Here is a 27236-nt window from a genome sequence, read left to right on the forward strand (position 1 = left end):
ACTCAGCAATTTCATGTCTAAGAATTTTTCTTACCAGTATACTTGTAAATGTTTGAAATGGTGAACAGATAATTTTATTCAATGAAGTCTTTTTGGAATAGCAAATGATATTAAAAATAAAGGTTTATCAGTAAGGGTCTGGTATAATAAATTTTGTATTTTCTATGTAATTGGCTACTGTGTGGCTAGCAAAAATCACATTCTCTTTGAATATATGAAATAGAAAAATCTCAGCCTTATTAGGATAAAAAGCAAGATGCAAAACCAACTACATGGTGTATTACCACTTATTTAAAAGGAGGAAAAATGTTTATAAGTATCTGCATGTATATATATTTATCTGGGTATACTGATATACAAATACAAGAGTACTTCAAGAAGTTTGTGGAAAAATAGAATTTTTTTTTTTTTTTTTTGACAGGCAGAGTGGATAGTGAGAGAGAGAGACAGAGAGAAAGGTCTTCCTTTTGCCATTGGTTCACCCTCCAATGGCCACCGCGGCCGGCGCGCTGCAGCCAGCGCACCGCGCTGATCTGATGGCAGGAGCCAGGTGCTTCTCCTGGTCTCCCATGGGGTGCAGGGCCCAAGCACTTGGGCCATCCTCCACTGCCTTCCCTGGCCACAGCAGAGAGCTGGCCTGGAAGAGGGGCAACTGGGACAGAATCCAGCGCCCTGACCGGGACTAGAACCCGGTGTGCCGGCGCCGCAAGGCGGAGGATTAGCCTAGTGAGCTGTGGCGCCGGCCGAACAATAGAATTAAAGACTGACTTATTTGAGGGGCAGGTTTTTGGCACAGTGGGATGCCCACATCCCATATTGAAGTGCCTGGTTCCAATCCTTCTTCCTCTACCTCTGATCCAGCTTCCTTCAAATATGCAACCTGGGAAATAGTAGGTGATGGCTCACGTACTTAAGTCCCTGCTACCATGTGTGAGATCCAAATTGAGTTCTGGGCCCCTGGCTTCAGTCTGACTCATCCCGTGCTGTTGTGGGCATTTAGGTAATTGATTGAAGATCTCTGTAATTTTGTCTCTCTCTATCTTTCAAATAAAATCAAAATAAAACTTATGGATCAGAAATAGAGCAGCTGGGGCCAGCGCTGTGGCATAGCGAGTAAAGCCACTGCCTGAGTGGCATCCTGTATCTGAGTGCTGATTTGAGTCCCAGCTACCTTCCTTTTGTTCCAGCTTCCTGCTGATGCACCTGTGATGGTAGCAGAAGATGGCCCAAGAACTTGGGCTCCTGCTACCCACATGGGAGACAAAGATGGAGTTCCAGGCTCCTGGCTTTAGCCTGGACCAGCCCTGGCCATTGCAGCTATTTGGGAAGTGAGCTAGTGCATAGAAGATCTCTCTTTTTCTCTGTTTCTCTGTCTGCCTTTCGAATAACTAAATAAATAATACTTTTTAAAAACTTGAACAGGGTTGGGGAGTGAACAAGCAATGGGAAATAATTGAACATTGTTTGGCTCAGTAATTAAGATGCTACTTGGGGTGCTTGCATCCCCTATATGAGTGCCTGAGATTGAGTCTTTTTTTTTTTTTAATTAATTAATTTATTTGAAAGTCAGAGTTACACAAAGACAGGAGAGGCAGAGAGAGAGAGTTCTTCCATCCGATGGTTCACTCCCCAGATGGCTGCAATAGCCGGAGCTGCGCCGATCCGAAGGCGGGAACCAGGAGCTTCCTCCGGGTCTCCCACGCGGGTGCAGGGGCCCAAGGACTTGGGCCATCTTCTACTGCTATCCCAGGCCATAGCAGAGAGCTGGATTGAAAGTGGAGCAGGCCGGCACCGCGGCTCACTAGGCTAATCCTCCACCTTGCGGTGCCGGCACACCGGGTTCTAGTCCCGGTCGGGGCGCCGGATTCTGTCCTGGTTGCCCCTCTTCCAGGCCAGCTCTCTGCTGTGGCCAGGGAGTGCAGTGGAGGATGGCCCAGGTGCTTGGGCCCTGCACCCCATGGGAGACCAGGAGAAGCACCTGGCTCCTGCCTTCGGATCAGCGCGGTGCGCCGGCCACAGCGTGCCAGCCAGGGCGGCCATTTGAGGGTGAACCAACGGCAAAAGGAAGACCTTTCTCTCTGTCTCTCTCTCTCACTATCCACTCTACCTGTCAAGAAAAAAAAAAAAAAAAAAGTGGAGCAGCCCGTCTCAAACCCCCACCCATGTGGGATACATGCACTTCAGGCCAGGGCGTTAACCCACTGCGCCACAGCGCCGGCCCCGAGATTGAGTCTTCATTCTACTCTTAATTTCAGCTTGTTGTTAATGTGATGACACAAGTACTTGGGTCCTTTCCACCCATGTGGGAGACCCCCTGATGTATTTGCTGGCTCCAGCTAGCACAGCCCCAGCTGTTGTAACCATTTGGGCAGTGAACTAGTGGATGAACGACATCTCTGTCTTTCTTCTCTCTCTTCTGCCTTTTCAAGTAAATATTTTAAAAATTCTTGTTTTTTAATCCATTTGTAGTTTGTTTTTTGTTGTTTTTTTGACAGGCAGAGTGGACAGTGAGAGAGAGACAGAGAGAAAGGTCTTCCTTCCGTTTGTTCACCCCCGCAATGGCCACTGCGGCCGGCGCACCACGCTGATCCAAAGCCAGGAGCCAGGTGCTTCTCCTGGTCTCCCATGCGGGTGCAGGGCCCAAGGACTTGGGCCATCCTCTACTGAACTCCTAGGCCACAGCAGAGAGCTGGACTGGAAGAGGAGCAACTGGGACAGAATCTGGCGCCCCGACTGGGATTAGAACCTGGTGTGCCAGCACCACAGGTGGAGGATTAGCCTATTGAGCTGTGGCGCTGGCCATTTGTAGTTTTTTTCATAGTCCCTCTTTTCCATGAACTTTTTGAAGACCTTAGTGTATGGATTAATTTATATCTGCATAAAATATCTTTGGAAATAATTAAGATCACCTACAGAAGAGAAAGCCTTGCTAGAGGATACATGTTGGTTTTATAGCTTATTAATTTTGAACTATGTGAATATATTACTCTTAAATTTTAATTAAAGCTGTTGAGATGCAGAAATGGAAAAATAGTATTTGTGGTTTCAAATAAATCACTCCCTCTTCCCACAAGACCTGCTCCTCGTAGTTAACTGCTGTTGAAAATTTTGACTGTCCTTGCAGGATTATCTATATATGTCTTAAGTGCAAACTTTCTTTCTTTATCTTAAAAAAAAATACAAAAATGGAATCACTTAATATGTCATATAGCACTTTTGATGAAATTACATGAAGATCCACTTTAGGCTATTAAAATCTACTGTACAAGTATATCTGTACCAACAGTTAGCTTCCTACCTTTTTTTTTTTTTTTTATAGAGATGGAACTTACAGAGATGGAAGCAGAGAAAGAGAGAGCGAGATCTTCTATTGCTGGTTCGCTCTCCAGTGGCTACAATGCCTGTAGCTAAGCCTATACAAAGCCAGAAGCCAGGAGCTTCTTTCAGGTCTCCCACATGGGTTCAGGGGCCCAAGGACTTGGGCCATGTTCTACTGCTTTCCCAGGCCATAGTAGAGAGCTGGATCAGATATAGAGCAGCCGAGACTGGTGCTGTGGCATAGTGAGTAAAGCCACCGCCGGCAGTGCCAGCATCCCATATGGGCGCCGATTTGAGTCCCGGCTGCTCCTCCTTCAATCCAGCTCTCTGCTATGGCCTGGGAAAGCAGTAGAAGACGGCCCAAGTCCTTGGGCCCCTGCACCCGCGTGGAAGACCTAGAAGAAACTCTGCCTCCTGGCTTCAGATCAGATCAGCTGCGGCCGTTGTGGCCATCTGGGGAGTGGGCCATCGGATGGAAGAATGGAAGACATCTCTCTCTCTCTGCCTCTGCTTCTCTGTAACTCTGCCTTCAAATAAATAAATATAAAAAAAAAAAAACAAAAAAACAGCAGCCAGAACTCAAACTGGTGCCTATATGGGATGTGGCACTTCAGGTGATGGCTTTACTCTCTATGCCACAGCACCGACCCCTTTTAAACTTTTTTAAGGCTAAACTTTTAGAAATGAACTACTTTAAAAAAAAAAAAAAGATGTATTTATTTATTTGAAAGATAATTACAGAGAGGCAGAGGCAGAGAGGTCTTCCATCTGTTGGTTCACTCCCTAAATGGCTGAAATGGCTGTAACTTGGCCGATCCAGAGCCAGGAGCTTTCTCCAGGTCTCCCATGGTGGGTGCAGGGGCCCAAGGACTTAGGCCATCTTCTACTGCTTTCCCAGGCCATAATAGAGAGCTAGATCAGCAGTGGAGCAGCCAACACTTGAACTGGTGCCCATATGGGAATGCCAACACTACAGGCGGTGGCTTTATCTGCTACCCCACAGCACTGGCCCCCTATTTTTTAAGTGAAGAAAGTGAGCTCATTTTTTAAGTGAGAAGCATACTTGAAATTAACAAACCATGAAGGCCATTTTCAAAAGAGTCCTTTACTTGTTTCGTTATTTTTCAGCCAGTATTAGATGACTGTTTTTAAAAAAGATGTGTTTTTTAAAAAGATGTAATTTTCTGCTAGTCACCTTACTATAAACTTTCACCTTCTCTACTCTTTCAGCTGTTGTGAATCTTACTAATTGTTTAGGGTTTAGATCATAAAAATACTTTTTAATTTTTTAGGAGTAAGAGTTCAGAAGATAATTACTGTGAGATAACTGGTAAGTATGACCAGAAATACTTTGAATATACACCTTTCTTTGCATCCAGATTCCTTGATAAGCCATTTGCCACGCTGTGTTAAGCCCCAGCCAGCAGCTCCAGCATCACATATCAGAGTCTGCTCTGCTTCTGATCTGGCTCCCTGGGAAAGCAGCCTGCCACCCATGTAGGGGAGACCCAGATGGAGTTCCAGTTCCTTGCTTCATCCTGGCTCAGCCCTAGCCATTACAACCATTTGGAGAATGAACCAGCAAATGAAAGATACTATTTTGTCTTTCTCCGTTCTCTCTCCTCTTCTGCCTCTGTAACTATCTTTCAGATAAATAATTCTTGTTTTTTAAAAAGTAGTATGTAATTAAGCCAGGACAGAAATGTAGAGATCTTTGTTACTTACACAAAGTCTCCCACTGGGACTTTCATAAATACTTTATAACTTTTTTTTTTTTAAGATTTATTTCTATATCTGAAAGACAGAGTTACTGAGGGGCAAAGGCAGAGAGAGAAGTCCTCCATCCACTGCTTTAATTCAGGCCCTCGTTAGTTTTTCCTGGGCTTTTGTGTTTAGTTTCTTTTTAAGAATTTATATATTTGAAAGGCAGAGTTACAAACAGGCAGAGAAAGAGAGAAAGGTCTCCCCAATGGCCAGAGCTGAGCTGATCTGAAGCCAGGAGCCAGGAGCTTCTTCCAGGTCTCCCAGGTGGATGCAGAGGCACAAAGACTTGGGCCATCTTTTACTGCTTTCCCAGACCAAATCAGAGTTGCATCAGAAGTGGAGCAGCGCCGGGTCTAGAACCAGCACCCATATGGATGCCGGCACTATAGACGGTGGCTTTACCTGCTAGGGCACAGCACTGGCTCCTAGTTTCTTATTCTTGCAATCCATTCTTAGTATTTCTAAATCTGCTTATGTTGACTTCCATTTAAAATGGTAAGTTGACGCTTTTTTGCTTACAGGATAAAGCACACACCGCAGCACTGTCCTATAGAGTCCTTTATTATTTGGTTTGTCTTCTCCAACCATATCTCCTTTCCGTTATAGGTATCCTGTGCTTTAACCCATGATGAATTATTTACAATCCCTTGTATGGATTTTTTCTGTCTGTATGAATTTATGAATGCTATTTTATCTACCTAAAATGCTTTTCCTGCTCTAATTTGCCTGTCACTTAGCTTTGTACTTCGTTTAACTCCAGTACTATTCAAAGTAGCTAGTCTGCAAACTGTTACAGTTTATGACAGTAGAGGAATTTGCAAACTAATGTAAATTAACTATGGTACTAACCCAGGGTTTAGTTCAGTTGACATTTTTTTTAAGTAAGGCTGTTTTGAGGATTTACAGTTGTTTGGGTTCATTTTCTATCACGAATTAGTTTAAATAGTTCAGAAACTGATTTAAATGTAGCTTTCTCTAACCACAGAGTTAGTCACTATATTCTGTGTTTTCATATCTCTTCTATTTCTCAGTTTTAGAATTTTTCACATTGTATTTTAGGTTTTTTCATCTGACTCTTTTATTAAACTACAAAATCATTGAGTCCAGAAATTTTGTCTTTTGTATGCCTTAGTAGATAATTTTTTTTTCCACATATAAAAGGTCTGGATCAATATTTGTTGAATAAAGGAATAGAAACCTGATATATAAACTTTAATTAAAAAATTAATTATTTTGAAGTTTGCTCTAAGGTCTCTTTAAAATTATTTTTATTTATGTATTTATTTTTTAAAGATTTATTTATTTATTTTTTGAAAGACAGAATGAGAGAGGCAGAGGCAGAGAGAAAGAGGTCTTCCATCCCCTGGTTCACTCTCCAGATGGCCTCAATGGCTGGAACTGTGCCAATCCAAAGCCAGGAACCAAGAGCTTCTTCCAGGTCTCCCACGGGGGTGCAAGGTTCCAAGGACTTGGGCCATCACCCACTGCCTTCTCAGGGGCATTAGCAGGGAGCTGGATAAGAGGTGGAGCAACCAAAGGTCAAATCTTCACTATGATATCGGATGCCAGGCAAGCGGCAGTTTGTCCCACTGTGTCACAACACCAGCACCAAATTTTCTACCTTTAAAATCATATTCTAAAACTATTTTTATCACACAGAGGATGTAGTAATCATGATTTCATTGTCATCATAGAGGACAATCAGAAGTCTTAATGAAATTAATGTGTAAGTCCTTATGAAGGGCCTATTAACTGATAAATACTTTTAACTGTTAAAAACACACACAAGGGGTGAACATTGTGGTGCTGAGAGTTAAGCTTCCACAGCCTATTTTGGAGTGTCTGGGATAGAGTCCCGCCTCTACTTCTGAACCAGCTTCCTGCTAATGCACATAGAAGGCATCAGATGTTGACTCAAATACTGGGGTTCTTAACATCCGTGTGGGAATCTTGGATGGAATTCCTGGCTTCTGTCTTTAGCTTGGCACAGCCCTGGCTATTATGGACATTTAAGGGATGAACTAGCAGACACAAAATCTCTCTATCTGTCACACTGTTCAAGTTAAAAATAGAAAGGCGGCGGGGGAAGAGATCCAAACAGAAGGAAAGCCAGGCTCTTAGTGATGTAATACATCCATGTTTTTTCTGATTTCAACTTTTTCTTTTTTATCAATAGGGATGAATACATTGCTTTGTGCTCCCATTCAGACCCAGATGCAACAGAGAGAGGTAGGAATTCATGCAGGTGCCCTCATTTATTACTCTCTTTACAGTTAAAACTTAAGAATTAAAGGGTAAAGGGAATGGCATGATTTAGGGATGAATTACCAAAATAAATCTGAACTTGAAAGATTTCCTTACCTTTCCAGTTAACCAAGAAAATTACTGCCAGTTTAAATAATGAGATTTATTATACCGAGACTTCTTAAATTTTAATGAGTATATAAATCATTTCAGGATTTTGTTACAATGTAGATCCTTATTCAGTTTATTCAATTGATTTTGGTTATATTTGGTGTTGTCAGTATTTTTCATTTTTCTAGTGGGTGTATAATTAACCTTGAATTTTTAATTTGTCTCAAAACACTAAAAAGTAAAATTATTCACAGGCTTTAGAAAAAATTTAATAGCAAATTATGTGAAACTTTCTATACTGTTGATTTAAATAAATCATTGTATCATGAAACCATCACTGAGGATTATTTGTATAGAAGTTTACATTTGATCTGATTTCTTACATTTTGTCTTCATTATAGTTTTCAACTATAGAACACAACCATGAAAGGAAACATGCAAGTGACCAGACAGTCATCTTTTTAGATGAAAACCATATGGACTTAACAGCAAGTCACACTGTGATGATTACCAGAGACCTTTTAGATTGTACCAAAAGTGAAAAGTCCACCAAGATAGACACCACGTCATTTCTGGCTGACTTAAAACACCACCTTGAGAACTCAAGAATGAAAAAATCAAATTGTTCTGTGGATCAAAACGCTTCTTCGGAAAAGAAAATAAATTGCACTGACTTCATAAAAAGATTGAAAACAGGCAAATACAATGCTTCTTTTTCTTCAGGGCCTGATAAAGAAAATTGTGAGATACCTATTTATTCCAAAGAAGCAAATAGTGCCTCTTCTATATATCAAATGTATGTACCTGTTAATGTAGCTGAGAATAGTAGCAATATGACTAGAATCTTTAGAGAACAAGATGATGGGATGAATTTCACCCAGTGTCATACAGCCAATATTCAGACATTGATTCCCACATCCAATGAGGCCAACTCAAGGGAATTTAAAGGTGATAGTACAATTTATGGGAATGACCAAATGGACTTGACAGTTAACCACACTGTCCAGATTTTACCCTTAGCACCTAATTTATCTGAAATAGAAAATCAAACTCAGAATGTCATGATGAATGTTATAACAGATTATGGAACTAAAGTTCCAGGAAAGAAAACAGTCTGTAAGAATAAACCAAATGCTGCTTTTCAAAACCCTTCCTTAAACCCTGAAGACACAATATGTATTACCAGAAGCCACATTATAGAGACAGAAACTCACACCATCACACAGACTTCCAATCAAGATACTAGAACTTTGGCCACAACACCAGAATCCATATGTTCTAGTCCATCTATTCAAGGTTATAAGACAGTTTTTTATTCTAGTTGTAATGATGCCATGGAACTGACCAAGTGTTTCTCAGGTATGAAAGAAGAGAAAAATTTGCCAAACCATGATGGTAATTCCAAAATTTGTCCCAATCCAGATGGCATCCCTCTTCTCCTAGAGAAAACGATTTATTCAGAAGAGGATAACATGGACATTACCAAGAGTCACACAGTTGCAATAGATAATCAAATTTTAAAACAAGATCAGACAAATGTACAAATAACTGCAGCACCAATATCTGAGAAAGAAATTGTACTCTCAAATCATATAACTGTGTCAGAATATGGGAAAATAAATGTAAGTTTTAGCTCAGTTCCTCTTGTGCCAAAGGAAAAATTGCAGCAGAACTTGGCAAATCCTTTATCTATTTCATTAACCAATGAAAAGACTGAACTCTTAGCTGGTGAAAATATGGATTTGACTGAAGGTCTTATAAATAACTTAGAAAGTCAAAGTCCTCTTGCATCTAGTAATCTAGTGCCAGAGAATATCAGTAAGTCTAACTCTCATAGTAAAAACACTTCAGAAGAATGGGGGAAAATAACCAAAAGTCATATCAAACCATCCCAACAACCAAACATAATATCTAAGGACATAGCAACAAATCATAATATTGTCAACTCTGGTAGAGTTCTTGATAAACAAAGAACGCTGACAAATAATAAAGATACAGTTTCAAGTGAACAGCCTTTGTTTTCTACCATGAAGCCATTATATTCAACAGAAGAACAATCTGACATGAAAACTTGTAATACTGCTGTTAATAGTCACACAGTGAAATCTATACTAGGCCAAAATTCTAAACTGCCTGAACCACTGAAGAAAAATGTAAGTGACTGCACATCTGACTATTCTCATGAGAAGATGATTATTTGTTCAGAGGAGGAACAAAATATGGATCTAACCAAGAGCCACACTGTTGTCATTGGATTTGGTCCTTCTGAAATACAAGAACTTGATCAGACTAATTTAAAACATACTACTAACCAGGTAGCAGTAAGCAAACAGAGAACTATAAAACTTGAAAAATGTAATAAAAGTCCTATAGAGAAAAGTAGAATGTTTGTATCTAATAATATCATGGATGTGTCAGAAGACAAAAACGTGCAGAAACCTGAATTTCTGAAGGAAAATAAAAAACTCAAATGTCGTGGAAGGAAAAGTGTTGGTGGACTAAAGCATGATAAGTCTGTTATATTTTCAGAGGGGGATGAGAATGATATGGATATCACCAAGAGTTACACAGTAGAAATAAGCCATAAGCCTCCATTAGATGAACATGATTCCCATTTGGTGCCCTTGCCAGAAACTTCTAAAACTATTTTGTATTCATGTGGGCAGGATGACATGGAGATTACTAGAAGTCACACGACTGCCTTAGAATGTAAAACTGTCTTACCAGATGAAATAACTGCTATGGGTAAAACTGTAATGTTTGTCGATGACCAAAATGAATTAGAAATGACAAAATGTCACACTGTTTTCATTGACTTTCAAGGCAGACCTGACGTTGAACTATCTAAAAGGAAAAGCCTACGACAATCAAAAGTGACATACACTGCTGAGGAGAGTGTTTTCTTTCCAGAATGTGATAAAAGTGATCATAAAGCAGCAAAAGGCAGCCATCTAACAGTACTGGAGGAAAGGCCGAATAGTGATCCTGCAGAGAGAGCCACAGCATTTATAACTGATGATAACATGGAAGTGTCTAAATCAACCACACTGAAAAATATCAAAGATGTCCAGAAGCCTGGATTTCTGAATGAACTTCTACCTGGCAAAAGTCAGAGAAGAAAAAGCCTTAGGCTCAAAAATGACAAGACCATTGTATTTCCAGAGAATGATAAAAATGATCTGGATATCACCCAGATTTGTATGATGGACATAAATAACAGAAGTGCCCTGGAAGATAGAGATTTCCATTTGGTGCCTTCAACAGGAACTTCTAAAACTATTTTGTATTCATGTGGACAGGATGACATGGAGATTACTAGAAGTCACACAACTGCCTTAGTATGTAAAACGGTCTTACCAGATGAAACAACTACTAGGCCAGTGGACAAAACTGTAGTGTTTGTGGATAATCAAAATGATCTGGAAGTCACCAAGTCCCATACTGTTTTCATTGATTTTCAAGCCACAGAGAAAATATTTCATGAGAACCCTAAATTTGGGATAGCAAAAGAAAAAAACTTAAACAGTTCTTTTCCTGAGGAAAAGAAAAATAGCTGTGTTCAGGAAATCCCTAAAAAACAAGAACTGGCAACAGAAAACAAAACTTTTCTTCACACTGAGCAAGAGCATCATATGATACCCATTGTTCCTACTAATATATTGTCTGGGGATCAAAGTGAAACGGAAACCATGAAATCTTGTAGAGCTGCTACAGATGAAGAGGTCATGGGGAAAGGTGTGGGTCAGGCCTATACACTGGAAAAAGCTATAGTTGAAAGCTGTCACTTAGATAGTACAGATAGAAAAAATGTGGATTTTACAAGCAGTCATGTAACTACTATTTGTGGATCAAATGATTATTCCTGTTTACCAAATGTTTCCTGTTTTAATAATTTAGAGGGAAATGTCATGTCCTTGTGTGGTAAAGATAAGGAAAAAGCCAATAATTGCCCAATGCAAAATGATCTTGCTTTTGCAGACAGTTTACCCTGTGAACATAACATGGCATCTGATGGGCTGACCCTCTCTACTCCTTGCCCTTTGCTAGAGAAACAAGAAGCTATTCAAACCAATACCAAAGGACAGTTACACTGTGCCATAACACTGCCAAAAGATCAGGATCTGATTAAAGAGCCTCAAAATCTATTAGCTAATCAAACTTTGATTCATAGCCAAAATCTGGGGGAGATGACTAAACTTAACTCAAAGCGAGTATCTTTTAGGCTTCCAAAGGATCAAATGGAGGGCTTGGTTGATATTTGTGTTGCTTCTGAGCCTCACCTCCCAACTCAGCAACCTCCATTGCTTCAAAAAGGACAGAGTATTATCAGTCAAAATGATGTGAAATTGCCTAAAGATGGAGATAAGAGTTTAAATATTGTTACAGGAATTTCCTTTGCATCCACGTATGAAAACAAGCCCAAAATACTCAATAAGAAGAAGCAGTTTTCCATAGCCTGCAAAGAACTGAAGGAAAACAGTCAAACAGCTAAGTCAAACTTGACTGTGCAAGTCATTCAGACCCATTGTAGTGCTAGACAAATATCAGATCCTGTAATTGTGTCTGATGCTCCATGTTTTAGTAGTGTCAAACAAAATCTGAATAATTTGGATGGAAAAACTGAAGGGTTTTTAGATTTCCAAACTGTTCATAAATCACCTCCTTCAGAACAATCACTTAAATTAGGAAATGAGACATACAATGGTAAGAATATAGTGCAAGCTACAGAAATACATAATATAGTCTCCAGCAACGTGAACGATACTAAAGGTGAAGAAAATAAAAGTTCTCATAAAGAAGCTGAAGCCACCCCTGTCCCATTAAAGACTGCTGTTAAAGATAAAATGAGGAGATGCTCTTTGGGAATCTTTTTGCCCAGATTGCCAAACAAGAGAAATTGTGGTGTTACTGTTACTGATGACCTGGAACAGATTCCAGCAGATATAACTGATTTAAATCATTTAGAAACTCAGCCTGTCTCCAGCGAGGATCCATGCACTGGATCTGTTGCAGCTAAACTGAATTTAAGTCCATCTCAGTATATAAATGAGGAAAACCTTCCATTATACCCGGGTGAGATTAATTCCTTGGACTCCGTATGTGTAGACATTGAGGACAAAACTTTGATTGAAACATACCAAAAGGAGAGTTCACCATCTGAAAATAAACTGGAAGAAACCTGCAATCGACAAAAAAGAACCTGGGTACAAAAAGAAGATAGTCCAAATGAGAAAAAAATCCGAAAAACAGAGATTGAGCTTAGTGATACTACACAAGATCAAGAGGTGAGCCTGTGTTGAACCTTTAGATTTTGCCTTTTTTTTTTTTTTTTAAGATTATTTATTTGAGAGTCAAAGTTACACAGAGAGAGGAGAGGCAGAGAAAGAGAGGTCCTCCATCCACTGATTCACTCCCCAGTTGGCTGCAGCAGCTGGACCTGTGCTGATCCAGAACCAGGAACCAGGATCCTTCTCGGTCTCCCATGCAGGTGCAGGGGGTCCAACCACTTTGGTCATCTTCCACTGCTTTCCCAGGCCATAGCAAAGAGCTGGATTGGAAGTGGAGCAGCCGGGACTTGAACCGGCACCCGTATGGGATGCCAGCACTGCAGGTGGTGGCTTAACCTGCTACACCACAGCACCGGTTTTAGATTTTGCTTTTTTAACTATGGAGTTCTTAAATTTTAATTTTAGTCTTAGGTAAGCAGAAATTAATTATTCCTATATATAAGGCTGGAGAAATACTCCTATCTTCAATACTAAGCTAGCAGGTAGACATCAAAACAGTTTAAAGTGACAATTACAAAAATTAAATGGAAAGTTGTACCAAACTAAACATTGTTGGAGCCAGCATTGTGGCATAGTGAGTTAAACCACTACCTGCAACGTTGGCATCCCATATGGGTGCTGTTTCCAGTTGCATATACTCCACTTCTAATCCAGCTCCTGCTGATATGCCTGGGAAAGCAGTGGAAGATGGCCCAAGTACTTGGGCTCCTATATATCCACATGGGAGATGCAGATGAAGCTCCTGGCTTCGGCACAGTCCTGGCCATTGTGGCAATTTGGGGAGTAAACCAGCAAAAGATATCTCTGTTTCTTTTCTCTCTGTAACTGTGTCTTTCAAATAAAAAAATCTTTTAAAGATTAAATTAACCAGTGTTGAAATTGTGAAATTCTAAATATCTGTTTTGCCTTCAGTGACTTTGTCAGCATTGCTTTGAAAAATCTCTAGGAAGTATATATGAAAAGACTTCAGAACGTTTATGGAGAAATCTTAAAGATAAATTTATTTTGATGTAAAATTTTTTTTGAAATCCATGCATTTTTTCCCCCTAATTTTCATTTTCCATGAACTTTTTGAAGATCCCCCCTCATGTATAGTTTGAAAAGACATCTTCACTATTATAAATACTTGAGGAGTAAAAAACATTCCTGTTACCACTATTGCATGAAGAAAAGCTTGACTGAATTCTCTTGGCTGATGAGGATACGTAGAAGCTGAGAGCCCATTTCTTTAGTGAGTGGGAAAGTCCCTAGTCAAGCCCATTATCTCAAAGTAATAATTTTTAAAATTTATTTTAAAGAACTTTTTTAAAGATATATTTTTTTATCTATTGAAATGCAGAGTTACAGAGAGAAGGGAAGAGACAGAGATTTTCCACCTGCTGGTTTACTCCCCAAATGGCCACAACAGTAAGGGCTGTGCCAGGCCAAAGCCAGGAGTCAGGAGCTTCTTCTGGGTCTCCCACGCGGGTGCAGGGTCCCAAGCACTTGTGCCATCTTCTACTGCTTTCCCAGGCCACAGCAGAGAGCTAGATTGGAAGTGGAGCAGCTAAGACTCAAACCAGTGCCCATATGGGATGCTGGCACTGCAGGCAATGACTTTTACCCCCTATGCCACAGTGCTGGCCACCACCTACAACCAGTATTCTAGTCTGATTTTCTGCAGTGTGATAGACCTGATGCTGATGGTTAGTAGCTGAACAGCTGGATAGGTAAACATGAGGTAGATTATAGGATCTGCCTGTGATTTAGATATATCTAAGAAACTGTTCAGTGTAATAAAATTATTTCTGATTAAAGGTTTAAATTGCCTGTTATTCTGATTCTTTCAGATACTTTGTAGGGATTATAGATAAGTTTTATGTTAGAATTAGTATTTTTGGGAGACCGGCGCTGTGGCCCAGTGGGTTAACGCCCTGGCCTGAAGCGCTGGCATCCCATATGGGCTCCGGTTCGAGACCCGGCTGCTCCACTTCCGATCCAGCTCTCTACTATGGCTTGGGATAGCAGTAGAAGATGGCCCAAGTCATCGGGCCCCTGCACCCATGTGGGAGACCCAGAAGTTTCTGGCTTCGGATCGGCGCAGCTCCAGCCGTTGCGGCCAATTGGGGAGTGAACCAATAGATGGAAGACCCTGTTCTCTCTCTCTCTACCTCTCCTCTCTCTGTGTAACTCTTTCAAATAAATAAATAAATAAATAAATAAATCTTTAAAAAATAGAATTAGTATTTTTGTGAATGTTCAATAAGTATTTAGTCTCTATCATTATACACTGTCCTAACTATTCTGATGATGTCCCTTGATTGATAATTTCAGGTTTTTGATCACCATACTGAAAGGGATATAGATAAAAATGCCAACAGTGTATTGATAAAAAGCCTGAGCAGGACTCCGTCTACTTGCAGCAGCTCTCTGGATTCAGTCAAGGCTGATGGGACATCTCTGGACTTCAGCAGTAAGATCTTCATGAAAGCTAAATAATAGCCCCCATTTACTTGACTAATAATAAATGTATTTCAGTTTAAGGAATAATTGAATATTGTATGTTATAAAATAGAGTTGATAAATAATCTAATATTTATTTTAATAGTTATTTTAATGAATTGAGAAGTGGTATACTGCAGAGGAATAGTGATTTTCTTTCAGAGGGGAAAGAGTGATTAAAACCTTAAAACTGTAATAGACTGTGTCTGAAGACTGACTGTCTTCCCAGAAACATCCCAGTGGATGGCTTCAAGACTATGAACCACCCCTAAATCTGAAAGATAACTAAAATTAAGCTTACAGTTTAATTTTGACTTGTTCATCACATGAATTTGCTCAACTTCTAGCACACCGCAATAGTCAAATGGAATCACAGTTTATCAGAGATACTATTTGTGAAGAGAGTTTAAGGGAGGTATGTGAAAAGTATTTTTTCATTTCTAATACAACTAATTTTCTTGTTTCATTTTGTCTTAAGTTATAAAATATTTAAAATATGCAGAAAGATTAGTTTTCTTTGTTGAGGATTCAGCATAACAACTGTATGGATTACTATCATAGTCTATTTTCTGTTGCTATAACTGAATACAACATATTTGATAATTTACAAAGAACTGAGGTTAATTTAGCTAGGTTCTTTTTTTTTGTTTTGTTTTAAGGATTTATTTTATTTATTTGAAAGGCAAAGTTACAGAGAAGTCTTCCATTTGCTGGTTCACTCCCTACACGGCCCCAATGGCCAGAGCTGCAGAACTGGTCCAGGCTGGAACAAAGAGCCAGGAGATTCTTCCTGGTTTCCCACATAGATGCAGGGGCCTGAGCACTTGGGCCATCTTCCACTACTTTCCCAGGCACATTAGCAGGGAGCTGGATCAGAAGTAGAGCAACTGTGACTCGAACTGGCATCTGTATAGGATGTTGGTGCTGCAGGCAGCAGCTTTACCCGTGATGCCACAATGCCAGTCCCAATTTAACTAGGTTGTAGAGATTGGGAAGTCCAAGAACATGGCTGTAGCTTCTGTTTAATATTTTATGACGGCCTTCTGCCTGGTACGGACAGAACAAGCTTGCTAACTGGAGTCTCTTCCTCTTACAAAGCCATGAAGACCTCGCCCTTATGAACTCTTTTTTTTTTTTTTTTTTTTTTTTTTTAGCAGGGAGAGTGGACAGTGAGAGAGAGAGACAGAAAGAAAGGTCTTCCTTTACCGTTGGTTCACCCTCCAATGGCCGCCACGGCTGGCACGCTGTGGCCGGTGCACCGCGCTGATCCGAAGGCAGGAGCCAGGTGCTTCTCCTGGTCTCCCATGGGGTGCAGGGCCCAAGCACTTGGGCCATCCTCCACTGCACTCCCTGGCCACAGCAGAGAGCTGGCCTGGAAGAGGGGCAACCGGGACAGAATCCGGCGCCCCGACCGGGACTGGAACCCGGTGTGCTGGCGCCGCAAGGCAGAGGATTAGCCTAGTGAGCCGCGGCGCCAGCCCATGAACTCTTCTAATCCTAATTACTTCCTAAAGTTCTCACCTCCAAATGCCACTAACATATGACTGGAGTTATTGAGTTTATACATGAGCTTTGAAGGAGACAAACATCTGTACCATAGCAAGTAGAAATGATGATTAAAAGACTTATGTTGGGGGGGGGGGCTGGCACTGTGGCGCAGCGGGTTAACACCCTGGCCTGAAGTGCTGGCATCCCATGAGGGCGCCGATTCGAGTCCCAGCTGCTCCACTTCTGATCCAGCTCTCTGCTACGGCGTGGGAAAGCAGTAGAACACAGCCCAAGTCTTTGGGCCCCTGCACCCCCGTGGGAGATCCGGAAGAAGATCCTGGCTTTGGATCAGCACAGCTCCGGCCATTGTGGGCAACTGGGGAGTAAACCATCGGATGGAAGACCTCTCTCTCTCTCTGCCTCTCCTTCCCTCTGTGTAACTCTGACTTTCAAATAAATAAATAAATCTTTAAAAAAAAAAAAAGACTGGCACCGCGGCTCACTAGGCTAATCCTCCACCTTGTGGCACCGGCATACCGGGTTCTAGTCCTGGTCGGGGCGCCGGATTCTGTCCCGGTTGCCCCTCTTCCAGTCCAGTGGAGGGTGGCCTAAGTGCTTGGGCCCTGCACCCGCATGGGAGACCAGGAAGCACCTGGCTCCTGCCATCGGATCAGCGCGGTGCGCTGGCCGCAGTGCGCCAGCTGTGGCGGCCATTGGAGGGTGAACCAACGGCAAAGGAAGACCTTTCTCTCTGTCTCTCTCTCACTGTCCACCCTGCCTGTCCAAAAAAAAAAAAAAAAACAACTTATGTGGGACAGGCATTTGGCCTAGCATTTAAGATACTGGTTGGGATGCTCACCTCCCATATTGGAGTGCCAGTGTATAAGTCCTAGGTCCTCTCCCAGTTCCAGCCTCCTGCTAATACAGGAAGCATTAGGTGATGGGAGGCAGCAGATGATAGCTCAAGTAGTTGAGCCCTTGCCACCCATGTGACAGACCTGAATTAAGTTCCTGGCTCCTGGCTCCAGTTTGGCCCGGCCCACCCCAGCCATTCCAGGCATTTGGGGAATGAAGCAGAGGAAGAGAGCTAACTTTGGGACTGTCATTGTGGTATGTTTGGTTGAATTCCACCTTCAATGTTGGCGTCCCATATCAGAGCACTGATTCAAGTTCCAGCTGCTCCACTTCCAATCCAGCTTCCTGCTAATGTTCCTGGGAAATCTGTGGAAGATGGCCCAAGTGCTTGGGCCCTAGCCACCCACGTGGGAGATCCGAATGGAATTCCAGGCTCTTGACTTTGGCTTGGCCCAGCCACAGCTGATGCAGCCATTTAGGTAGTGAACCAGAGGATGGAAGATCTCTTTCTCTGTCTCTCCCTCTGTTTCTCTGTCACTTTGCCTTTTGAATCAATAAAATAAATCTCAAAAACAAAAAATTTTAACTCTGTTGTTGAATAACCTTAAGAAATAATGTTAAATCTGTCCTTGTGTATAACTTGCAATATACAAAGTGCTTTAAGCCATTTAGAAGCAGATGAGGTGATTATAGTCAGATTGTACTTACCTTGAAAAGTCACACAAACTGTTGTCTCTTTTCTCAGAAACTCAAAGATGGGAGAATAACAGTAAGGGAGTTCTTTATACTTCTTCAAGTCCACATCTTGATACAGAAACCCCGACAGAGCAATCTCCCAGCCAAAGTAAGTGCAATTTCTTGGTAATATAGTTATTTCAGCTATAATGTATTATACTTTTTTTATAACAAGACAGCATTAAATCAAGTGTTTATTCAAGAACAAAAAAAATCAAAGAAAACAGATTTTTCTATAGAAAGTTTCCTGTATTGTACACGTTTGTGATACATTTTTTTCTTTGTTTAATTTATTTCAAAGTCAGAGTTACACAGTGAAAGGAAGAGAGAGAGAGAAAGGAATCTTCTGTCCACTGGTTCATTCCCCAAATGGCACAACAGCCAGGGGCTGCATGAAGCTGAAGCCAGGATTCAAGAGCTTCTGGATCTCCCACGTGGATACAGAGGCCCAAGCACTTGGCCGTGTTCTGCTGCTTTCTCAGGCCAGTTAACAGGGAGCTGGATTGGAAGTGGAGCAGCCAGGTCTGAAACCAGCACCCATGTGAGCATGTGAGATACTGGCTGCAGCTTTAATCATTATGCACAACACTGGCCTCTGTGGTACACTTTTTTGATCATAGATTTTGAAAGGCAAAATTGTAATTTTTTAGTACCTTGCCATATATTTTGTTTGGTAATTTTTTGATTACAGAAAAATATGTTTTAGAAGTTTGTAATGAGCATTTTTCAAAGTAAAAATATGTAAATAATAGAATATTTAAATAATGCAGATCGACAAACTCAATTTAAAAGATTAATAGAAAAACTTGTGGTACTGGTGCTGTGGCAAAGTAGGTTAAGCCTCTACCTGTGGCGCCAGCATCCCATAAGGGCTGATTTAAGTCCTGGCTGCTCCACTTCTGATCAAGCTCCCCGATAATGGCCTGAGAAAGCAGTGGAAGATGACCCAAATGCTTGGGCTCTTGCACCCATGTGGGAGACCTGGAAGAAGCTCCTGGCTTCAAATCAGTCTAGCTCTGGCAGTTGGGGCCATTTGGGGAGTGAACCAGTGGATGGAAGACCTTTCTGTTTTTCCCTGTCTCTGTCTATGACTCTACCTTTCAAATAAATAAACAAAAAACCTTAAAAAAAAATTAACCACTCTGAAACTTGAATTAATACTGGTGCATGCCTCAAGATATCAGTTCTGGGGCCGGGGCCGTGGCTCACTTGGTTGATCCTCTGCCTGTGGCACCGGCATCCCATATGGGCGCCAGGTTCTAGTCCCGGTTGTTCCTCTTCCAGTCCAGCTCTTTGCTGTGGCCTGGGAAAGCATTGGAGGATGGCCCAAGTGCTTGGGCCCCTGCACCCACATGGGAGACCAAGAAGAAGCTTCTGGCTCCTGGCTTCGGATTGGCATAGTGCTGGCCGTAGCGGCCATTTGGGGGGTGAACCAACAGAGAGAAGACCTCTCTCTGTCTCTCTCACTGTCTAACTCTGTCTGTCAAATAATAATAAAAAAAGATATCAGTTCTGAGGGAATGATTATTTTTTTTTCAGTTTACTATAAGCACAACACCTACTCCAGAGGACCTGATGTTAAGACAGTATGTTTATGGACCCAAGATAGAGATTTATAGAGAAGATTGTGAGGTCCTTCGCCAGAAGATTGAAGAGTAAGAAATCTTTGATTTTGTTTTTTTCTGTTTGTGCAGTTTTTGTTGATCAGCAAGTTGTCTGTGGTAAGATTTTCATTAAAATACCACTGGCATGGGAAAAAGTTGATGGCATTAACTGATGGTGTGACATGGTTGAGAGTGTTTTGCTTTTGTAATCAGATATGTTGAAGCTGAATATTGAATACAACACTTGAATACAACAACCTTGGGTCAGTAATTTAACCTTCATTTCTGCATCCATAAAGTGGGGATTATAATACCTACTTTACAGGTAAAAATAAACAGTAGAAATATTGTATATAAAATGTTTTCAGAAGCAGGTGTGTGGCCTAACAGTCAGGATGCAGCTTGGAGCCGACACTATGGCACAGTGGGTTAACACCTAGGCTTAAAGTGCCAACATCACATATGGGCACCAGTTTGGGTCCCAGCTGCTCCACTTCCGATCCTGCTCTCTGCTATGGCCTGGGAAAGCAGTAGAGGATGACCCAAGTCCTTGCGCCCCTGTACCCGTGTGGAAGACCCGGAAGAAGCTCCTGGCTCCTGGCTTTGGATTGGCACAGCTCCAGCCATTGCAGCCAACTGGGGAATGAACCATCAGATGGAAGACATCTCTCCTTACCTCTCTCTCTGTGTAACTCGGACTTTCAAATAAATCAATAAATCTTAAAAAAAAAAATGCAACTTGGAATTGGAATTCCCACATTCCATATTAGAGAACCTGGATTCAAGTCCTAGCTCTGTTACTGATTCCAGCTTCCTGATAATATGCACTAAGAGGCAGCAAGTGAAAACTCAACTACCTGGGTCAATGCTACCCTCATAGGAGACTTGGGTTGAGTTTCCAGCTCCCAGCTTCAGTGTGGCCCAACTTCAGCCTCTGTAGGCATTTAAGGAATGAACCAGAGCTGGTCGCTTTCTCTGTTTGCCTGTCTGTCTCTGTTTGCCTTTCAAATACATTTTTTTTTAAAGATTTATTTATTTATTTGAAAGGGAGAGGCAGAGAAAGAGAGTGAGAGAGAGAAAGGTCTTCCATCCTCTGGTTCACTCCCTAAATGTTCGAAGCTGCCAGAGCTGCTCCAATCAGGAGCCAGGAGACTCTTCCAGGTCTCCCACGTGAGTGCAGGGGCCCAAGGACTTGGACCATCTTCTGCTGCTTTCCCAGGCAGAAAGTTGGATCGGAAGTGGAGCAGCTGGGAGTCAAACTGGCACCCAGCACTGCAGGCAGCAACTTACCAGCCCCTTGAAACTTTTAAAAAATTCTTTTAATGTGTTCATACCATTCTTAGCAAGAAATACATGCTCAATAAAAATAAACACTAATTATTAGATTATAATAAAATACTTGCAGGAGGGGCTGGCACTGTGGCATAGCAGGTAAAGCTACCACCTGCAATGCCGGCATCCCAGGTGGGCACCAGTTCGAGTACTGGCTGCTCCGTTTCCAGTCGCGCTCTCTGCTATGGCCTGGGAAAGCAGTAGAAGATGGCCCAAATCCTTGGGCCCTTGCACCCATGTGGGAGACCCAGAGGAAGATCCTGGCTCCTGGCTTTGGATCAGCACAGCTCTGGCCATTGTGGCCATCCGGGGAATGAACCAGTGGATGGAAGACCTCTCTCTCTCTCTACCTCTGCCTTCTGTAACTCTGACTTTCAAATAAATAAATAAATCTTTTTTAAAAAATGGTTATAAATATTACTTGCGGGAGAGCATCTTTTTTTTTTTTTTTTAGAAGACTTATTTTTTATTTATTTGAAAGGCAGAAATAGAGACGAGAGAGAGAGAGAGAGAGATCTTCTATCCATTGGTTCACTCCCCAAATGGCTGGTCCTAAGCCAGTCCAGAGCCAGGAGCTTCTTCCAGGTCCCATGTGGGTGCAGGGGCCCAAGCAATGGAGCCATGTTCCATTGCTTTCCCAGGGGCATTAGCAGGGAGCTGGATTGGAAGTGAAGCAGCTAGGACTCAAACCAGAGCCCATATTGGATGCTGGCACTACAAGTGGAATCTTAACCTTCTATGCTGTAGTGCCAGCCCTAAGAAAATATCTTCTAAAGGAGAAAGTACATTTTCATATTTTATTTTTAAATTTTACTTATTTGAAAGACAGAGAGATAGGAAGAAAAAGATCTTCCATCTACTGGTTTGCTCCCCCAGTGCCTGCAACATCCAAAGCTGGCCCAGGTTGAAGCCAGGACCCTAGAACTCAATCTGCATTTCCCACATGAGTGGCAGGAACCCAAGTACTTGAGCCATCACCTGCTACCTCCCAGTGTGCAAATTAGCAGGAAGCTGGAATTGTAAGCAGACCTGGGACTAGAACCCGGATCTTCTGTGCCCAAATGCTTGCCCCGGTTAGTAGAAATTTATATGTAGTACCTTAAATCAAGTTTCCTATTAGGTTTATAATTTTATCACATTAGCACTTGGTTTTCCTTTGTAAAAGAATATGGTTTTACCCAGAAGACAGCTCTTTGTTTTTGGAATATGTAAATGCTTCAGACTGATTTCAAAGTAGATATAAGAATATTTGTTTTCTGAGGTTTTTTGTTGTTGTTTTGAGAGGAAGAGAGAAAATAACTGAAAGCTCCCATCTTTTGATTCGTTCCCCAAATTTCCACAAAATCCTGTTCAGATTGAAGCCAGCCAGCCAAGAAGATTGCCTCAGTTACAGCAGAATTTTCACTGATGGCTAAGTTAATTGGGTTCCTGCCACCACCGTGGGAAACCTGAATGGAATTTCCAACTTCATCACCCTGGCTTTTTTTTTTTTTTTTTTTAAGATTTATTTATTTGAAAGGCAGAGTTACAGAGAGGCAGAGATGGAAAGAGAGAGAAAGGTCATCCATCTGCTGGTTCACTCCCCAGATGGCCACAATGGCCAGAGCTGTGCCGATCTGAAGGCAGGAATCAGAAGCTTATTCCAGGTCTCGCACGAGGGTGCAGGGGCCCAGGCTCTTGGGCCATTGTCTACTGCTTTCCCAGGCCATAGCAGAAAGCTAGATTGGAAGCAGAGCAGCTGGGATTCAAACCGGTGCTATAGGATGCTGGTGCTACAGACGGCGGCCTTACCCGCTAGGCCACAGTGCCAGCCCCAGCCCCCTGGCTTTTATCGGCATGGAGAAATAAACCAGAAGATGGGAGCTGGCTAGCTAGTATATGTATGCACTGTCTCTCTCTCTCAAATCAGTGATTTGAAAAAAGAATTTATAACTAAAAGTAGTATTTGTATCATACTTATCTAGTATGATAAGTGTGGAAGCATTCTGACAAACAAAAAAAAAATAATCTTTAAAAATTGTATGATCTGGACCCCTCACTGTGGTACAGAAAGTTAAGCCTCTGCCTGCACTGTCAGCATCCCATATGGGTGCCAGTTCGAACCTTGGCTGCTCCATTCCTGATCCAGCTCCCTGTTAATGCACCTAGGAAAGCATTGGAAGATAGCCTGAATACTTGGGCCCCTACACCCACATGGGAGACCCAAAAGAAACACTTGGTTCCTGGCTTCGACCAGGCCCAGCCCTGGCCATTGCAGCCATTTTGGGATTAAACCAGCAGATGAACAATCTCTCTCTCTCTCTCTCTCTCTCTCTGTCTCTCTGTCTCTCTGTCTCTCTGTCTCTGTCTCTCTTCCTTTCAAATAAATCTTAAAAAAAAAATTGTATGGTCTTAAAAGTAGAATTTAAGATACAATTTTAGTACTTCGGGCATTACCTGGAGCTCAGGCAGCTGCACGTGGTACAGAAGACAATGACTAAGAACAAATTAAAAGGGCAAAGTCCAGGAACATATTTCACATATCCAGCCAAAAATATCTTTAAGGCTAAACACAAAGCAAAGCCAGTTACCACTAATTGTAAGATAAACATTGAGAATAATGAAAAAGTTAACAGAGTGAATAAAATTTTTGCAAATACACAAAAAGAACACCCAAGTACACACGAATTTCCTGTGAAACTTCTGCAGAAAGTGCTGATTCCTCAACAACATTATGAAAATGAACTAGTTAGTATTGAAAAAGCTGTAAGATTAATGCCTCGGCTGACGCCGTAGCTCCATAGGCTAATCCTCCACCTGCGGCGCTGGCACCCTGGGTTCTAGTCCCGGTTAGGGTACCGGATTCTGTCCCGGTTGCTCCTCTTCCAGTCCAGTTCTCTGCTGTGGCCTGGGAGTGCAGTGGAGGATGAACCAAGTGCTTGGGCCCTGCACCTGCATGGGAGACCAGGAAGAAGCACCTGGCTCCTGGCTTCAGATCAGCGCAGTGCACCGGCCGCAACGCTCCAGCCGCGGGGGCCATTGGAGGGTGAACCAACAGCAAAGGAAGACCTTTCTCTCTGTCTCTCTCTCTCACTGTCCACTCTGCCTGTCAAAAATAAATAAATAAATAAATAAAGTACAGTATTGGCACATTTTAAAAAGAGACAGGACCGGCACTGTGGTGTAGTGGGTAAAGCCACCACCTGCAGTGCCGGCATCCCATATGGGCGCCAGTTCAAGTCCTGGCTGCTCCACTTCTGATCCAGCTCTCTGCTATGGCCTGGGAAAGCAATAGAAGATGGCCCAAGTGCTTAGGCCTCTGCACCCACGTGGGAGACCCAGAAGAAGCTCCTGGCTCCTGGCTTTGGATCGAACTAGCTCCGTCCATTGCGGCCAATTGAGGAGTGAACCTGCGGATGGAAGACCTCTCTCTCTCTCTCTCTGTCTCTCTCTGCCTCTCCCTCTCACTATGTAATTCTGACTTTCAAATAAATAAATACATCTTTAAAAAAAAAAAAAAGAGAGAGACAACATAAACAGACCTTTTCCATAATCTAGGAAGTGGAATGGCAGAAATCAGTAAAATGTGATAAAGTGCTAAAAACAGAAGGCACAAAATCTGTTCACTGAGGCAGTTATAAATCTTCATATCTTAATTTATCTCCTTTTTTTTTTTTTTTTTTTAAGATTTATTTGAAAGAGTTACAGAGAGAGAAGAGAGGCAGAGAGAGGTATTCCATCCAATGGTTCACTCCCCAGATGGCTGCTAAAGCCAGAGCTGAGCCAATCTGAAGCTAGGAGCCAGGAGCTTTTTCCTGGTCTCCTAAGCTCCTGGCTCCTGCCTTCAGATCGGCGTAGCTCCGCCCATTGCGGTAGTCTGGGGAGTGAACCACTGGATGGAAGACCTTGCTCTCTGTCTCTACCTCTCTCTCTGTCTTTTTTTTTTTTTCTTTTTTGACAGGCAGAGTGGACAGTGAGGGAGAGAGACAGAGAGAAAGGTCTTCCTTTGCCGTTGGTTCACCCTCCAATGGCCACCACGGCCGGCGCAACGCGCTGATCTGAAGGCAGGAGCCAGGTGCTTCCTGGTCTCCCATGCGGGTGCAGGGCCCAAGTACTTGGGCCATCCTCCACTGCACTCCCTGGCCACAGCAGAGAGCTGGCCTGGAAGAGGGGCAACCGGGACACAATCCGGTGCCCCGACTGGGACTAGAACCCGGGTTGCCGGTGCCGCAAGGCAGAGGATTAGCCTAGTGAGCCGCCACACCAGCCTTCTAACTCTTTCAAATAAATAAATAAATCTTTTAAAAAATAAATAAAAAATAAAAAGATTAGTTATTTGAAAGAGTTAGCAAAGGAAGAGGGAGAGACTGAGATCTTCATCTGCTGGTTCACTACCCAAATGGTCACAATGGACAGGGCTGGGACAGGCTGAAGCCAGGAGCCTAGAGCTTCATCCAGGTCTCCCATACGGGTGGCAGGAACCCAACCATTTTTGCCATCTTCCCCTGCTTTTCGCAGGCCTTTAGCTGGAAGCTGGATCAGAAGTGGTTTAGCCAGGACACCAACCAGCACCCATATGAGATGCTGGTGTCACAGGCGATGGCTTTTACCCACCTTGCTACAACACTGGCCCCTATTTCCTTTATTTTTTAAGTGGCAGTGAATGTACATTTGGGTTTAAGAACATAAAGATAATAGAATGGGTGTTGTGTTACAGCAAGTGAAAGGCACTGCTTGGGATACTCACATCCTATATGAAGTGCCTGGGTTGAGTCCTGGCTACTCCACTTCTGATTCAGCTTCCTACTTGTACACAGCAGTTAGTGGCAGCAGTTAGTGTGGCCCACGTACTCGAGTCCTTGCTGCCCATGAGAGAAACCTAGATGGAGTTCCGGGCTCCTTCCTGGCTTCAGCTGGACCTACCCTGGCTGTTGCAGGCATTTAGAGTATGAACCATGGGCTGGAAGATTTCTGTCTCTCTTTTTCTTTTTTTTTTTTTTTTTTTTTTTTTGACAGGCAGAGTGGACAGTGAGAGAGAGAGACAGAGAGAAAGGTCTTCCTTTGCCGTTGGTTCACCCTCCAATGGCCGCCGCGGCCGGCGCGCTGCGGCCGGCGCACCGCGCTGATCCGATGGCAGGAGCCAGGAGCCAGGTGCTTTTCCTGGTCTCCCATGGGGTGCAGGGCCCAAGCACCTGGGCCATCCTCCACTGCACTCCCTGGCCACAGCAGAGGGCTGGCCTGGAAGAGGGGCAACCGGGACAGAATCCGGCGCCCCAACCGGGACTAGAACCCGGTGTGCCGGCGCCGCTAGGCGGAGGATCTTTTTCTCTTTCACTCATTTCTCACTCTCTATTTTCTCTCCGTGTGTCTCTGCATTTCAAATAAGTAAAAATAAAGTTAAAAGTAGTGTTGAACAGAAACCCAGAAAGATTCAGAACTGAAGAAAAGCTGAAATTCTAGAATATAATTACAGGAGATTGTTAGATATTAAATTAATTTTCCTCTGGGGAGAAAGAACTATAGGTGCCTGTGTTATGTGCCTCGGTGTGTTAAGCTGCCCCCTGCGATGCTGGTATTCCATATGAGCATTGGTTCTGGCTGCTCCACTTCAGCTTTCCTATGTATGTTTCATGAGAAAATAGTGGAAGATGGCCCCAGTGCTTGGGCCCCTGCCACCTACTTGGGAGAACCAGTGGAAGCTCCTGGTTCCTGACTTCACTTGACTGGGCCATTAGTGCCATTCGGGGAGTGAACCACCTGATGAAAGAGCTTTCTCTCTCTGTAACTACTCCTTTCAAGTAAATAAATAAATCTAAAAAAAATTTTTTTTAACACTTCGGAGTCACCTGCTTCTGCTTTGTCCCTTCATAAATACTGTAAATCTACTATCTTTATAGTGTTCGAGAATTAGGTGTCTCAGGATTTGTCTGAGAATGTTTTATTTTGAATGAAATGAGATCTTTAACTTAGCAGTATGTTTAGATTTGTTCTACTGCTTGATTTCATACCTGTGAACCTGTATATACTATCTTCTAAC

The 27236-nt window shown here is 42.5% G+C and overlaps 1 protein-coding gene across 9 annotated transcripts in view; it reads left to right on the forward strand.

Moving 5' to 3' along the window:
* KNL1 (kinetochore scaffold 1) overlaps positions 1 to 27236 on the forward strand; it is a 79885-nt gene that overhangs the window by 30487 nt on the left and 22162 nt on the right. For 6 of the 9 annotated variants that reach the window (XM_008269188.5, XM_008269189.5, XM_089310065.1 and 3 more), the window contains 7 exons: positions 4611 to 4648; positions 7259 to 7311; positions 7839 to 12722; positions 15039 to 15177; positions 15554 to 15621; positions 18295 to 18393; positions 19824 to 19939. In XM_008269188.5, coding sequence (XP_008267410.2) covers positions 4611 to 4648; positions 7259 to 7311; positions 7839 to 12722; positions 15039 to 15177; positions 15554 to 15621; positions 18295 to 18393; positions 19824 to 19939 — 5397 coding nt within the window. The remainder of the gene's footprint in view (positions 1 to 4610; positions 4649 to 7258; positions 7312 to 7838; positions 12723 to 15038; positions 15178 to 15553; positions 15622 to 18294; positions 18394 to 19823; positions 19940 to 27236) is intronic. The other 3 variants (XM_070053998.2, XM_070053999.2, XM_089310063.1) reach the window with 1 other exon arrangement.

The sequence above is a fragment of the Oryctolagus cuniculus genome, chromosome 12, assembly GCF_051225735.1.
Source record: "Oryctolagus cuniculus isolate XC-2025 breed Fujian yellow rabbit chromosome 12, ASM5122573v1, whole genome shotgun sequence".
NCBI classification, from domain to species: Eukaryota; Metazoa; Chordata; class Mammalia; order Lagomorpha; family Leporidae; genus Oryctolagus; species Oryctolagus cuniculus.